At 40.5% G+C, this 14,424-nt stretch overlaps 1 protein-coding gene across 2 annotated transcripts; it reads left to right on the top strand.

Annotated features, from left to right (window-relative positions):
* The first annotated feature begins 2,369 nt into the window (after positions 1-2,369).
* LOC108067769 (uncharacterized) lies at positions 2,370-11,143 on the top strand. Of its 2 annotated transcripts, none has more exons than XM_017156964.3 (3): positions 2,370-2,752; positions 9,646-9,915; positions 10,102-11,143. In XM_017156964.3, the coding sequence occupies exons 1-3, from the start codon at positions 2,660-2,662 to the stop codon at positions 10,876-10,878; spliced, it is 1,140 nt and encodes a 379-aa protein (XP_017012453.2). In that variant the 5' UTR covers positions 2,370-2,659; the 3' UTR covers positions 10,879-11,143. The 2 variants fall into 2 exon arrangements, with proteins under 2 accessions (XP_017012453.2, XP_017012452.2); XM_017156963.3 differs by having other exon boundaries at positions 2,371-2,752; positions 10,099-11,143.
* The last annotated feature ends 3,281 nt before the right edge of the window (positions 11,144-14,424 follow it).

Here is a 14,424-nt window from a genome sequence, read left to right on the forward strand (position 1 = left end):
ATCCTTCCGAAGCACTAATTAAGTAAACAAAAGGGGAAAACCTCTGAAGCCAAACCGGAGCAGCTCAATTAATAATAAAATGCGAAAATGGGAGCAAGCCAAGCGCAGCTCGTAAACAAGCCACAAAAAAACTTGAACTCATAATTTCCGGAGGTGCTAATAAGTTGCAAAATTATTTTCAATGAAAATGGTTGCTGGAAAATGGGGGGCGGGGGCGGGGCAGCGGTAAAAGTTGCCAGGGCAGCCGCAGAGTATAAAAAATTGACTTCAATTAAAGTGCCATAGTTGCCTGTATAAACAGCACACGGAAAAATGAAAAGCGCAAAACGAGAGCCAAAAGGATAATGATAATTACGGCCAGCCAGGGAGAGGGGCTGGAAAAATCTGGGGGGTGGTGGCGGAGGGCTTGCAGGACTTTGGTACCGACTGCTGAATGAGACTGCAAAGTTTTTGTGTTTATTTTATGCTCGTGCAAAAAAAGAAACCAGAAAAAGACGATGAAAGTTTCAATGTAGTGCGGCTGATAAAGAGGAAAAAAAAAGGATGGCTGGCAGTAGGAAATGCATCCCAGTGGGTGGCTATAGAGCAGCTACATACGATTACGAGGACGTTAAACAAATAAGCAAAAGGCAATGTGTAAAACCAGCACAGAAAACACAGAGGCAAATGAAGAAGCCAAATGTAGAGCGCGCATCATTGACACACACAGTCGCACACCTTTATGGGCAAGGACTCATTCAGGACACACGGCTAGGATCAAAATAATAGTAGTGAAAGCTACGAAGGCGTTCTTTGGCTGATTAAATTTTTAAATAGGGTCAATATATACCAAACAGCAGCTCTGTGTAAAATTCAATTCGACTGAATTTTAAAGATTAAATTAAATTGATATCACATGACAATATTAATATAAACAATTTTTAGTTTCTTAAGAGCTAATTATATTAGGATTTAATTTCATTATCAGATATAATTTAAGTAGGTTGTTATGATTTTAGTCTGCATAAATTATATTTAATTAATTTTCGATTGCCATTGTAGACCCTCTTATATGACTATTCAATATGTATTTAATTTTATTTAGTTATATTATGCTGACCTCGGCTATATAAACGCCTTCCGTCAATAAAGAATTGAAAAGTCAAAACTCGACTGGGCTTCGGTCGCTTTTTGCTGCCACTGCTACCGCTTCAGATTCAGAATCAGAATCAGAAACTGCTGCTGATTCTGCTGCTTGCTGTCCAAAATGAATGACTCGCCAGCGGGCCAAGTTCCTCGCTCCCCGCTACCCGCTACTCCTGCCCCTTCCCATGAGGCAGAGGCAGTAGCGGCAACCCGCCAACCACCCAAACCACCCAAAACCACCCACTGGGGACTCAACTTGTTGAGGAGTGACAGACCCACTCACTCACCCGCTCGTCCGCTCACCAACTCACTCACCGAATGAATGACTGACTGACTTTCCTACCCTCAAGGTTCATCGTCAGTCCGTCAGTCACTCAAACTCGCATTTCATTCCATTTCCATTTCATTCACTTTGCCTGCTGACTGCTGCCCAAAACAGCCATGTCTCGTCTTACATTTCGCTGTTCCTTTTTGTTTCAGTGTAGTTTCCGTTGGTTGTAGTAAATTTTTCTCATTTCGCTTTTTGTTGGAGTGGTTTTTATACCCGGTATACGTATAGTGGAGGGAAATACTAGACTCAACTGCATTGGAAGTGAGAGAAACTCTTAAAAATAGGTTTATTTTTGGATTGAAATAGTAAATTACAATAAAATGTTAGTGCAAATAGAAAAAATATTTTAGATTGTTAAAATATTTTATATTACCAAACCATATTATATTTTGTTTTTCATCGAGATCTTAGGATCTTTAAAAGTTAGAGGTATGATTTTTGGGATGTAGCTTCGTGAACTACCCAAGAACTATTCCCCGTTTGATCTATAAGGACATAGCGTTTCTACGCCTTGGGATAGGCAACAAATTACCGGGTATCTCAGAGTCGACTAGTCTCATTTTCCGGTTTCTACTTCTATTTGCGCTGTTGCTGTTTTGAGTGTTCCACTGCTCGGTTGTGTGTGTGTGTGCGAGTGCTTTGAGCACAGCAAATGAAGAAAAACCAACTCACACACACCCAGAGTGAGAGAGGCATAGAATGAACTAGCGGTAAATGCATGAACAACGCCGGCTTGCCTGTCATGAAATTTGTATTTGTATCTCAGCGGCTGTTGCTGCCCTCGTTCCCTTCCTTTCTGCCGCTCTCTCTCTCTCTCTCTTTGACTCACCCCCGCCCACCTCACCTCACCGCTTCTTCTTCTTCCTCGCTCTGCGTCTCGTGCTCATTTTCCGTTGTATTTTTCGATGCAGTCGCCCCGTGGATTTCATTCCCTCTGCGCACTTCGAACCGATCGCTCGTATCGCTCCCGGTACTCGAAATCCGAATCAAAAACCGAATTCCAAACGAACCCAGTACCGAAATTCAACACTCGCCGGACTTCGACTTCGATTCCGAATCGAATTCATTTTACGCGCTAACTTTTTGAAGACTTTTGAAGGGCACATAAAGTTCTGGAAATTACGACTTTAGCATATTGTGTCTGTGTTTGAAAAGAGCAAAGTGTAAACAATCCGAAAGAATTTATTCCCATAACTGACGAAAATGGGTCGCCTTTTCCAATACAATCGCTTTGGCGCCACGGATAACATCAACAAAAACATCGCCAAAAAGGATACTCAGCAGAAGAACAAGATGGTAAGTTAAAGATATAATTAGTATCTAAGATCCTTTAAATAGAACTTCCTTTAGAGCTTTGTATCTTAAAGGAATATTAAGGGTTTTTAGATTAGATACTTAATGTCCCATTTTAAGGACTCGTTTAAACCTTAAGATTTGTAATCCTCGAAATCTTCTTAGGCGTCGTCCTGAGCCGATTTGGTCCCTAAAGATCTTTTCTTAAGGAGATCTTTACGATCTTAATTCCAAGCCGTTAAAACATTTAAGAACAGTTAGTACAATAAAATGGATAGTTTACTTTACAGTTTTAAAATTTGGTAAAGAAGCCCCATTTAATATAAATTAAATGCACCCTATAAAACATTAATTTTACGATAAAATTCTTCTCTCGCCTCAATCCATCTTCATAAATATCCATGCCCTTGATGACTCAAGCTGTTCTGGGCTTTGTAGAATCTAACAGTCTATGCCCATTTCACACTCCCCACACACCATCGGAATATCTCTGTAGACAACCCACGCACACTTAGCACTATCTGCAGTGAACTCCACGCTATATCGACCCGCTGAGGGGCGGAAAGGGGAAAAGGGGGGCACGGCCAAATTCAAAACACGAACGACAACAATTAAAATGATTTAGTGTCACAGATACCAGAAACAACAACACACCGCCACACAAAGCCACAAAACAACAGGAACAACAACAAACAGCGCAGCATAATAAACTCGACTGTCGACGTAAATCAGTTGAACACTAAATCACATAGGGCCAAATAAATATGATTTGCATAAAAACTAAATCAAAGTATATACACTATATGCAAACAGAGGGCGTTCCAAAAAGGGGGCGACCTGAGCCGAGCGTAAATCTGAATTCAAATAAATCAAATTGTAAATGCAGCCTGATTTCTGGCGATAAGTAGAGCAAGCAAGCGAAGCCCGAGTCGGGAATTGAATTCGAAACATATGTCGGTCCCATAAAGATAGTGATTGATTTGACAAAATGCATTTCTATATGCAAACAAAGCGCATATGTTATTTGTTTTTGATTCGAGATAAGCACTAACTAGGCTTTATCGTCTAGCCGCGATGCCCGCAAGGCGATAGGCCCGATAGCTTAATTAAGACAAACTACCTTTCCCATTCCCCTTCCCAGCTACCTGAATGCAAAGTCAACTTTCCTTGAGTCCACAGCTACTTTGCTTTACTAATCTCCTTATTTGACTTGGGATCCGTAGATGCTGCACAAAGATATGTATGTACACTGTATATAGCCATAACAATGCTCCGACATTCGAGCAGCATTTATCAAAATATTTGTTCAAAAGAACCACGACGAACAGAGAAAAGTTTGTAATTTTAAACTGAATGACAGTTTGCGTTTTTGCCTCCGCCTTTTATGCCGACCTTTGCATTTTTCATCCACTCATTTTTCACCGGAATTGACACCCATCGCCTTCTGTATCTCTCGTCTCTGTGGGTTCTTTTTGTTTTGATCTATGAAAATCTGTCTTCCTCTCCTTTTATTCAATTTTTGTCTGCCCTTTGGTGTAGGTGTTGGTTGTTTTGGCTCCCAAAAGGATTGTCTTTTGAAATGCGAAGTGGGAAATGGGTGTGGCCGCAACGGGAGTTGTTTTACCAAGAAGACTCGAGAGTCCTCTACAAAAGACTTCTTCAAACTGAAAAGTTCAAGAATGCGCCCTCTTACAAATAGGATCCTAAGATCTCCGAGTATAAATCGCTCGTCACCTCCCCGAAAGCCCCAACACCACCGCCGCTTCCGTTATCAAAATCTATTACCAGACACAGACTGTTTACACAGCCAACTGAACTGGCTGTGCTGACAAACGATTTCAATTAGCCGGTTCGCAACAGATAAAAGGCATCTCGCCCATCGCGGGTCAAAGATACAAAACGGAATCGTCACGAACTGCAGTACATCGAAAGACCAGAACTAATAAAATTGTCACACAACTGTTGGGTCTGTCTGAAATGACCATATGCTGTCTGCTTGGCAGGGAAAGGGTCGGAGAAAGGAGGGAACTGCAACCATATTGCTAGATTAAAATCGGAGACAATTAAGACGGCGAAGATAAAATCGACTTATTAAAGTGAACTGCGCTCATGTGGGGCTTAGTCTGCCAAAGTGTTTATGAACAAGAGATTATTCTGTGGAAGAGTATTTGATTACATTTCATTAGGCTGGCACATTTTTAATTAATTAATGAAAGGGAAACTTTTTCTAACTCATTTCATATTCCGCTTCAAGTATTACAAACATTTATCAAAGAAGAAATATGAACCATCTTCATTAGCGATAATTAAATAAAAAATTAAATTTAAATTATAGAAACACAACCATCTATCATAAATTTGATTAATTAAAATGATAAACTTAGGCATCCCATATAATTGCTTAAACGATCCCTCATTAGTAAAACGTTATTCAGATTTAGACCTACTTTCAAGGTTTCTAATTAAAGTGAACATGCAAAACTGTGAGAAAAATTCACGATGTTTGAACATGAAACTAGAAAAATCAAAAATCATTTTCCGCATAAACCTTGTGGAACAGATAATGGTTTCGAGCGATTTGTGTTGGGGAAATCAGGCTGAAAGCATTTTCCTCCTCGTGTGGCTTATGATGCCATGCTCTGGTGCCTTCGACGGCCTGCCTAAGTGGATTTCATCGACGGCCGGAGATCCCGTGATGGGCCTCATAATTCTCGATGAGATGCAGCTAAAATTAAATCAACTGCTGGCGACGATTAGCAGCAATGAGCTGAGGCATTTAAATTCTAAGGCATTTTAATGCACTTTTCCCCAAGAACTCTGGCTATGGCTCCCTTTCAAGGCCAGTGATTAATGTTTATCTGGAGCTGGTTGTGTTCTACACATGTATTTACATACATGCAGACGACTCTTTGATTTTTGGGGGCCCGGGCCCCTGGAGAGGAGACTCTAAGGATAGAAAATTAATTGCACCGCTTTTAAGTGCATTTAATTAGGAATTTCCGAGCAGACGCCTCGTTCACTAAGCCAAAGATTTATTGGGGAAAATGCAAGCTGCAAGCTGCAATCTGCAGGCTGCACAAATTGATGAGCATAATTAAATAGCCGGCGACTGCGGATAGCATTCGACTTGCATGCTTTGTAATTTATGCTCCATATTTTGCCCAACTACCGAATGGCCCCGTCGCTTTGAGTAAACAACAATTTCACTTATTTTCATGCCGTCTGCCGCCTCGACCATCAACTGTCTGCATTGTTATTTTTACGCTCGACTCAATATAAATTTTCGCCCCTCTTCGTTTTGTTCGCCACATGCCACGCCATGAAAATGTAATGCAAATATGCAAAAAAGCTTTCAACGGGATCTGGTACCCTCCGTTCCCCCAAGTCCCCAATATATCTCTCTTTTTTCATTTCTGCACCCCATTCCACCTAAACTCTTCTGGCTACAAATAGTTTTTGGTTTTGGCTTAGTCTGGCCATCAACCGGCAACGGAGAACGTAGAGAACCGAGAGCCGTGAACCTAGCCAACATCATCGTTATCGCCAGCCCGTTGTCCGTGTTTGAGTTTCATATGGCTTCCCACCAAGGATTTGTGTGCATTAGACGACTAGACTCGGGGAAAACTATTCGCCAGCCCAGTTACTAGACTTTCCACACTCCGACGTACTGGAGTTGTAGAAAAAGTTGTCAGAGTCTCTAATTAAATTGTTCACCATCTCTCAAAGTGATAAATTCCCAGAGTTCATTGCCTGCTCTTCAAAAGAAATGTTAAAAACTTGAGATTAATCTCTTGAACAACCCACGCAAAGGGGAAGAAGAAGAAACCCCAAAGAGATATGCCCATAAAATGCAATTAAAATTTCAATAATTTTCATTTGCATTTAATAAACCCATCAAAATGGCTTTTTAAACACGCATAAAACACCCGGTCGAAAAGAAAGAAACAACTTAATTCGTTTCACATTTCAATAATTTTTTATATGACCCAATTTTTTACACCTATAAAAATGCCACAAGAAAAAACAACAAAAAGAGGCCATAAAAAAGCCAATGCCACACGCCACATGTGTCTAAACAAAGGATTTTCCAGCCAAAGGCAAAGCTAATTGTAATAAAAAATTTAAAAAACATACGAAAAAGCTGAAACTATAAACATTCTGCCTGGCATATAAAACTAAATTAGTGAGAAAATCATTTTACGAGCCCCGAAAACGAACTCGTTTAACCAACTAAAATGGAAAAACTCACTGAAAAACTGTATTTTCTTTTTTGGAAGGCGGTGGGTGGGGGAAAAAGTGTGCGGGACGTGTTTTAAAAAATGTCATAAACTACTCGTAAGTCCATGTATCTCTGACATTTTGAAAGCCCCGACACGTGTGTCCGTGCTGGGATCACTTTGAGTTTTCAGATTCTTTTGCTGTGGCATAAAACTGTCAAATTAGCTGGAACTAAAAGCGAGATGGCAACAAAATATTCAGAAACGCTCGACTAATGGCCCGGAGCCAAATGAAATATTACTAATTTCGATAAAAAAAATGTCTAAAAGAATTTTCAAAATTTCATTGATATTGTTGGAACTGCATTTTAAGAGTGGACGGGGTGGACCGCTATTTAGAGGGTGGCCAAAAAAGAGGAGGAGTCTTGTTTTGGCAGCACAGCTGCTTTGGCAATTGCCCAATTTGTGAGCGGATAAGTAGCCGGTTAGTTGGTTATTGCGGTTGCAATTTAAAAGCCACCAGTAACCACTTCCCAAGGTGGAAAGTTGTGGGTTGAACGAGTGGGGTGGTTTTGTTTTTCAAGACTCTTCAGCAGCTGCTTGATTTTCCAGAGCTGGCTCAAAAATTCAGGCATATGTCGGGGGTACCGGGACCTCAAGTGGCGCACAAAGGAAACATTTCAATAAATTCATCGACTCACTCCGGGCACTTCAACTAATTTCTGTACCCCGGCCCCAACCCCCTTCTAAATGCACAATAAATGAAAATTTAACAACTGTTTTTATAAGGCCAAAAGGGTCTTTGGTCTACCTACCTTCTTCTTGTCTGTCAGCTGTCGAAGGTGCCTCGATTCGGTTACCTGAGTTTTTCGTTTTTATTGTAACACATTTTGATTACGAAAATATGCTAACACCTCGCAGGCCAAACAAAAAGAGCTCTTTGGCCCAGAATGGAGAGCCCGAGGGCCCGGGGTGCTGTTTCATCATCAATTAGAGCTCAACCTTTCCGCAGGGCAGGATCGGAATCTATAACCAATTGGAGCGGGGGATAGACCTATGATTATTGCATTAGCACGAACACCATCAAACCATCAAAAGAACAGGGCCAACACGCCAACACCTTTGGGCCACTACTGTCTGAGTCCGTCTGGATTTTATTTCGGTCCCAATTTTCTTTGGGCTCTATTATCATTGAAATTACTGTTCCTTTTCTCTGGCCGGACTTCGGCTGGCCTTGCATAAATTAAAACTCATGTAGCTGCCAAGAATCGTAGCCATTAAACGCTTGTTGGCCCATTGTGTTTGATTTAAGCCGATAAAAGGTACACTTTTGAGGCATTTCACGCCGCTTTTCTCTCCCCAACTTTCAACAGATTTATGCGCTGCGTGGCCACATCAAAGAAAACTCTTTTTGGCCATGCCTCGTTGGCCACGAATTAATGGTCAAGATGTAGCAACCATTTTTCGGGCGGCCCCACCATGTTTGTTCACATATAAACAAGATTTTCCATTGGAAATGCAAATCAATGGGATGGCCTGCAACGGAAGTTCTGCGTCTGCACTTCCTTTGTTTGCCTTCCCAAACCTCTAATTTATTGAATGTGTGAATGTTGAATTATAAAGTCCCGCCACTCGCAATCGAATTCAATTTCGTAATCCCAGCTCTACCTGGTCGTCCATTGGGTTCCATTGTGTCCTGCACTCCTTTTCAATCGATTGCTCATTATTTTGCCATTTTTCCCTCGAGTGTGTGTGCGTGCCGAAGAGTGCCATGAATTCACGGATCAGAATGCACAACACCGAGGGGTGTATCTGCATGAAGGAGAGTGCTACTGCAAGCAGAATTACGGGAAAGCTGAGGAAATCGAAGCAGGAGTTGGCATCCCAATCCATTACCATGGGTCTGAGAAAATACACATTGTAAGCCACCTCCAAGGCCGAGCAATTCCGATTGTCAACGTTTTCTAATGCGTAGTTCATGGTGTTTGATAAGCTCTATAAAAAAAATATTTAAGAACATATAAGAGTTGTACCACAGACTTACTTTTATGGTAATGATATGTATTCTAGTCTTGCTTTTTATATATTTATGTTGACACTTAGAGCCCCTAGCTACTCAGTTTAATGCAAAACCCATCCCCATATAACCCAAACAAAGTGTTAAATTGTCCCACCTAAAAGTGAGAAGTATTTAAATAATTTTAAAGCGCAAGTAGGTGTTGAAAAAAAAACCCACTAGCCACCCTCGCCAGGAGTTGCATATGAATATTTTATAAGCGAAATGAAAGGCAAATACGAGCAGGGAAAACAACGGGCTGGCAAATTGTACAACAATGAACAAGTAGAGCGAGCGCATTACAAGGATATCACAGCAGCAGTGACCCAAAAGCATTAGCAGGGTTTTTTCATAAGAGAGTAGGAATGGGAATGGGTATGAGAATGGAACCGAGAATGGGATTGGCCTAACAAAGGCGAAAGCAGAACAAAGCCAGGATAATGGGATGGCAGTGTGTGTGTGTTATCTCCGTGGCTGTTGCATAAGAGCGTCCTTCGAGTGAAATGGGAAACCCCGAGATCCGAGGTAGATAAGATTTATAGGGACAGGCCCCTGACACTTACTACAAATTTTCCTGACCAAAACTAACAAAAAAACCACCTTGTTTGTTTTCTCCCCGACAGCTACGCAATGCCATCAAATGTCCTGGCTACTCGGACATCTATGGTCAGTACAACAACGACTCGTCGTCCTTCGAGAAGTGCCAACAATGGAGCAACAAGCTGCAATTCCCAGCCGCCGGAGATATGGATAAACAACCCATGGAACCGATCCAGAGTCGCACGCACAAGGTCTACGACAGCATGAAGAATTTTCTGCAGCGCAAACTCTTTGCACAGCCCTCGCAAAAGGAGCAGACCTTGAACGAAGAAGCCACCAGCGACTATGATGAGGTGTGTATTTACAAAATTTAAAAGCCTGTAAATTATGTAAATGAATATTTTGATATGTGAAACAATTTCGGGTAAAATATTGTGGTTAAACCCCAAATTGGTTTTCATAAGTGGCAACCGTGACTTTAAGAACCCTTTCCTTTTGTATCGTTTTTTAATTGGTTTTTCTCCTTTCTTTTTCAGCAGGACCTTCTCGACTCCTCGTACCATGCCGACGCGGAGGAAGAGGAGGAGGAGGAACGCGATGCGGACTGCAGCTGCAGCTCCACCACCGGCAGCACCACCAGCAGCAGCAGCAGCCCAACCACGCCCAAGCGATCGCCCCAAAAGTCCTTGCTGTCCCTCAACTGCTGGCAGAGCAGTCAGCCGAGCAGTGACTCCAATCCCGAAGAGGAGGAGGAGGAGGAGGCAGAGGAGGACTCCGATGCCGGGATCTCCGATTGCTGTCAACTGCTGGCGGAGAATTCGCCACGCAACCGCAGAGCTGCTCCACTCTTCTCCCGATACATCAGCGCCCATCAAAACTCAGACGATGATGAGGATGAGGAGCCGGAGCTGCTGGCATGTCCTTGGTATCAGCCCAGGATAACGGCCAAGGCAGCCCTGGAGCATCTGCAAAAATCTACACCTGGAAGCTTTCTTCTGCGACGCAGCACTCCGCGACATTTTGAACTGGTCCTGCGACTCGAGAGGAGCAACAAGGTCAAGAGCTACGCAGTCCAGTCCACCCGGAATCAGATGTACCGATTAAAAGGAGCCAAGAAGCAGTTCACCAGCCTGAAGGCCCTGATCACGCACCATTCCGTGATGGCCGAACAACTGCCACTGACATTGGATTTGCCCAGGGAGCGTCATGTGGCGAAGCCCTCATCCGTTCGATATGCAGATGACTTCGAGCCCCTGGAGTCCCTGCAGCTATTGGGCATCCTGAAGAGCCTGCAGGCCAAGAGCATCGAGATATAGGAAATAATCATTAAGCGGGGTTTTTCATGGGGCGGGAAAAAATAATATCGAACTGCAAAGGGAACGATAGGTGAAAGTAATTAGGAATTTGTTTTGTTCTATGCATAAGGACTTGTGATATAGTTTACGGAGCAACCCTCGAATTTAGTTAAGGCTACCAACTAATTGAAATATTTTGTAACCGACATAGGACGTAATGTAAGTTTTCTATTGTGAAAGTGAAATATGAATAAAATCGAACAATGGCATTCGGCAACAAAGGCAACCCTCGAGAGTTTAATTCTGTCCACGCCCCGGCAATCGATGCGTTTCCTGTTGTTTCCCCCCGAACCCTCGATCCCCAGGAATTATCCATGAAGGGAGGGTTGGCCAGAGAACGCTTCACTTACATGTGATTAGCGATTCGAGTGGCCCTCATTAATTTTTCAAGTGCGGCTCGTGGAGCTCTCGACGCAATTCGCCCGGCAACATGTTGCGGGAAACATTTTAGTAGCATGAATAATTACACCCGCTATATTAGCTAAAACATTCAGGGGATTACATTCGCCACTGTCAAGTGATGATGTCGCACGCAACTGAATAGCTAATAGCCAATTGAGAAGGGTTAACAGTTTTTCACTTAGAATTTTGTGTTTCAATACATAAAATATTGAATATAAAACAGATTTTAATATTCTGATGACCGTTTAAAAAATAACGATAATATCTAATTAGAATTGCCCTTAAGTATGCAAAATATATTTAAGGCGCCAAGAAGTATGCTTCAAATAATAATGTATCCTTTGAATTCGAATGTATTTTACATGCAATACTTAAATGTATTCTACATGATCCGCGCCTTAAAAGTAGGCAACATAACTGGTCCAGATTAATTTGATAAAAGGACACTAGCAATAAAACACAATGACATTTGATATAAAGCGTAATTACCTAGGGGCTAATAAAATTATTCGACAACATTGCACTTATTCCCCAATGTCAGAAACTCCGCTAAATCGTTTCCTGTTTAGCCAGTGTGAAAAACGAGCTTTTTACGGCCCATGATTGATATTGGATATTGTTTGCTTTCGCCAAATAAAGGCCATAACTCACAGATGCAAACAATTGGCAGGCAAGTGCATAAAATATTTAAATATAAACTACAAATATTCGCACTGACAACGGCGGGACAAAGGCTGGACGGACGGATTTAACCCCCGGAGGCCGCACACTGGGCCAGAAAGTTAATTTTTTGGCCAAAAATCTGTAATTTCTTTCCTAGGACAGTTAGAAGGATGCAGTTTTTTGCGTTTTTTTCTTAAAAGATTGAACTTTCCAACGAACTAAAAGTAAAATTTCTTGGAATTTTATATGATATAGATAATCCAGACCAAAGTCTCAAAATTTTACGTACTTTTCGGTTTTTTATTTTTAAAAAAATAACTAGAAGACGCACTTCTTCCATTTTCGAAAACAATAAAGTATGAGATAAAACAAACTAAAAAAAATTAACATCACTAAAAAATATTATGTCATTTAATATTTATGAACCGTTAAAAAGTGCAACTTTCGGAGGCTCCCACATCAACGTTTATCAAACAATCGATTTAAAAAAAATTTCTATTTTTTTGTTCTTGTTACCTTTTAAGTTTTATATAATCAAATTATGTACAAAAAATTGTTTAAAAATATTGTTTTTTGATTTGTTTAATATTAATTTGACATATTCTGAAGTCATCACAAAAGTATGCTAAATTTTTATTTGCATAGTCCTGATTAAATAGATAGATATAGGTTTGGAAAATACCATAATCGATTAGTGTACGTAAAAAGTAGATTTTAGATGTTAGTCACACTAAAATCAAATTTTTGAGCGCAAAATGTTCACCAAAACCTGAAGAAATAAAGTATGGCATACTCTTGGGCTCTCTTAGCTAAGCTCTTCAAAATAGCTCGACTTCGAGTTAAGCCTTCAATTAAAACTTAAATTACCGAAAACTAAGGCAAAACCGCATCGAGTCGGTGGGCTACGCTTTTAGTAAATTGATCAACGAATTTTTTTTTGAAGGAATGAACTAATTTGGGGATGGCACTCGAAGGCACTCGAAAAGCAAAGTACTCATTTGCTGAAAAAAAGCGTAAAAATTAACAATTACATTTATTTTAAAAAAAAAGTAAGACATACGAGCTATATTATATTTTTTACTTGTTGAAAATAATCCCTTCTGCAAGTTTCGGAAAGAAGTCGAACAGCAACATCAGCATCTTTGACTTCTAAATTTTTTTTCATTTCCATCAATATTTTATGAATTTTTCACTTTGAAAATATGGTAAAAGAAAACTACTTGCCCGAATTCTTTGAAACTTTGGCATAAATTAGTTTAATGTATTATAAAAAGGATTCCAAACTCAATTTGGTCATTTTCTTAAAAAAGAAAAACGTATTTTTGGCCAAAAATCTGATCGCCTGGCCCAGTGTGGGCCGTAGAAACAAAAGGCCATTAACAATAACGAGCAATGGAAAAAACATTGGCAAACAAATTACAAATAAATGGAAACGCTGACAGCATTAATAACGTTACATCATTAATAAGCGAATCGAAATGAATACAATAACTGAAAATGGAAAATGTAATAATTATGACAATAAATTAAGTGAACGTGGTGGGTTGGTTTCTTTTAGTTATTTATTTATTTATTTAACTGGCGCCAGTGCTTTCCGATTTAAATCGAAGTCACCCAATCATTAATTGCCTGCCAATCACAACGACCGCAAAATGGGAATATTTCAATGAAATTGTCTTCGGAATCACCAGACCAAACTGAAATGGAAATTCCATTGAAGGAGGATGCTGCTGCTCTACCAAGGACTCTGGACTGGCAATATATTTACAATGGTTCGCATCAGATTATAGTTTCCGATAAACGGAACACGATGGCATTTCATGTAAACTCTGCGGAGGAATCCTTCCAAATTTCTAACACCCTCATTCTTTTGCTACTCCTTTCGCTGCTCAACACTTGGACGTAATGGAATTCAAATTGAAATGCAAAAGGGAGCCGGAAGTGTGTGTCCAGGCATCATATGTGGGAATAAACATTCAGCATTCTCGCTAATGAAGTGCTTTCATCTGCAATGTATGCTGAGTTTTTTGTTTCTGCCCCTTTCACTTGAACTGTTTGCATAATTTTTGCACGAGTTTGTTTAGCTTTTCAATGCTGACAGCTGAAAAGGCAACAAAACCGAGAGTGTCGCCCAGTAAATTTCATTTTCATTTGTGTATGCCTCACTAATTACGAAACGGTTGCAATAATTCCAGAGAAAACATCCAAAACGATCCCTTGGGAAAAAGCAAACACAAACAAAGGGTCATGCAGGATGGTAAATTAATTATATGAAAATTAGAAAGTGGTCACTTTATGAAATTAAAATGGCAAATGTGCAGCATAAAAAATGAACGCACTAAATCGCCTCTTTAATTACGTGCTAATGCCTTTTTGACATCACAAAATCAATGGCGTTTGATAAAAATGTAATTAATTAGGGCCATTAAATCGAGTTTTATG

The sequence above is a fragment of the Drosophila takahashii genome, chromosome 3L, assembly GCF_030179915.1.
Source record: "Drosophila takahashii strain IR98-3 E-12201 chromosome 3L, DtakHiC1v2, whole genome shotgun sequence".
Lineage (NCBI taxonomy): Eukaryota > Metazoa > Arthropoda > Insecta > Diptera > Drosophilidae > Drosophila > Drosophila takahashii.

Bases quoted from the DNA above. Each gene is read 5' to 3' on its own strand.
- LOC108067769 (XM_017156963.3), top strand. From the start codon at position 2,660: ATGGGTCGCCTTTTCCAATACAATCGCTTTGGCGCCACGGATAACATC. The intron at 2,753-9,645 runs GTAAGTTAAAGA...TCTCCCCGACAG, and splicing joins CTCAGCAGAAGAACAAGATG to CTACGCAATGCCATCAAATG. The intron at 9,916-10,098 runs GTGTGTATTTAC...TTTCTTTTTCAG, and splicing joins CCACCAGCGACTATGATGAG to CAGGACCTTCTCGACTCCTC.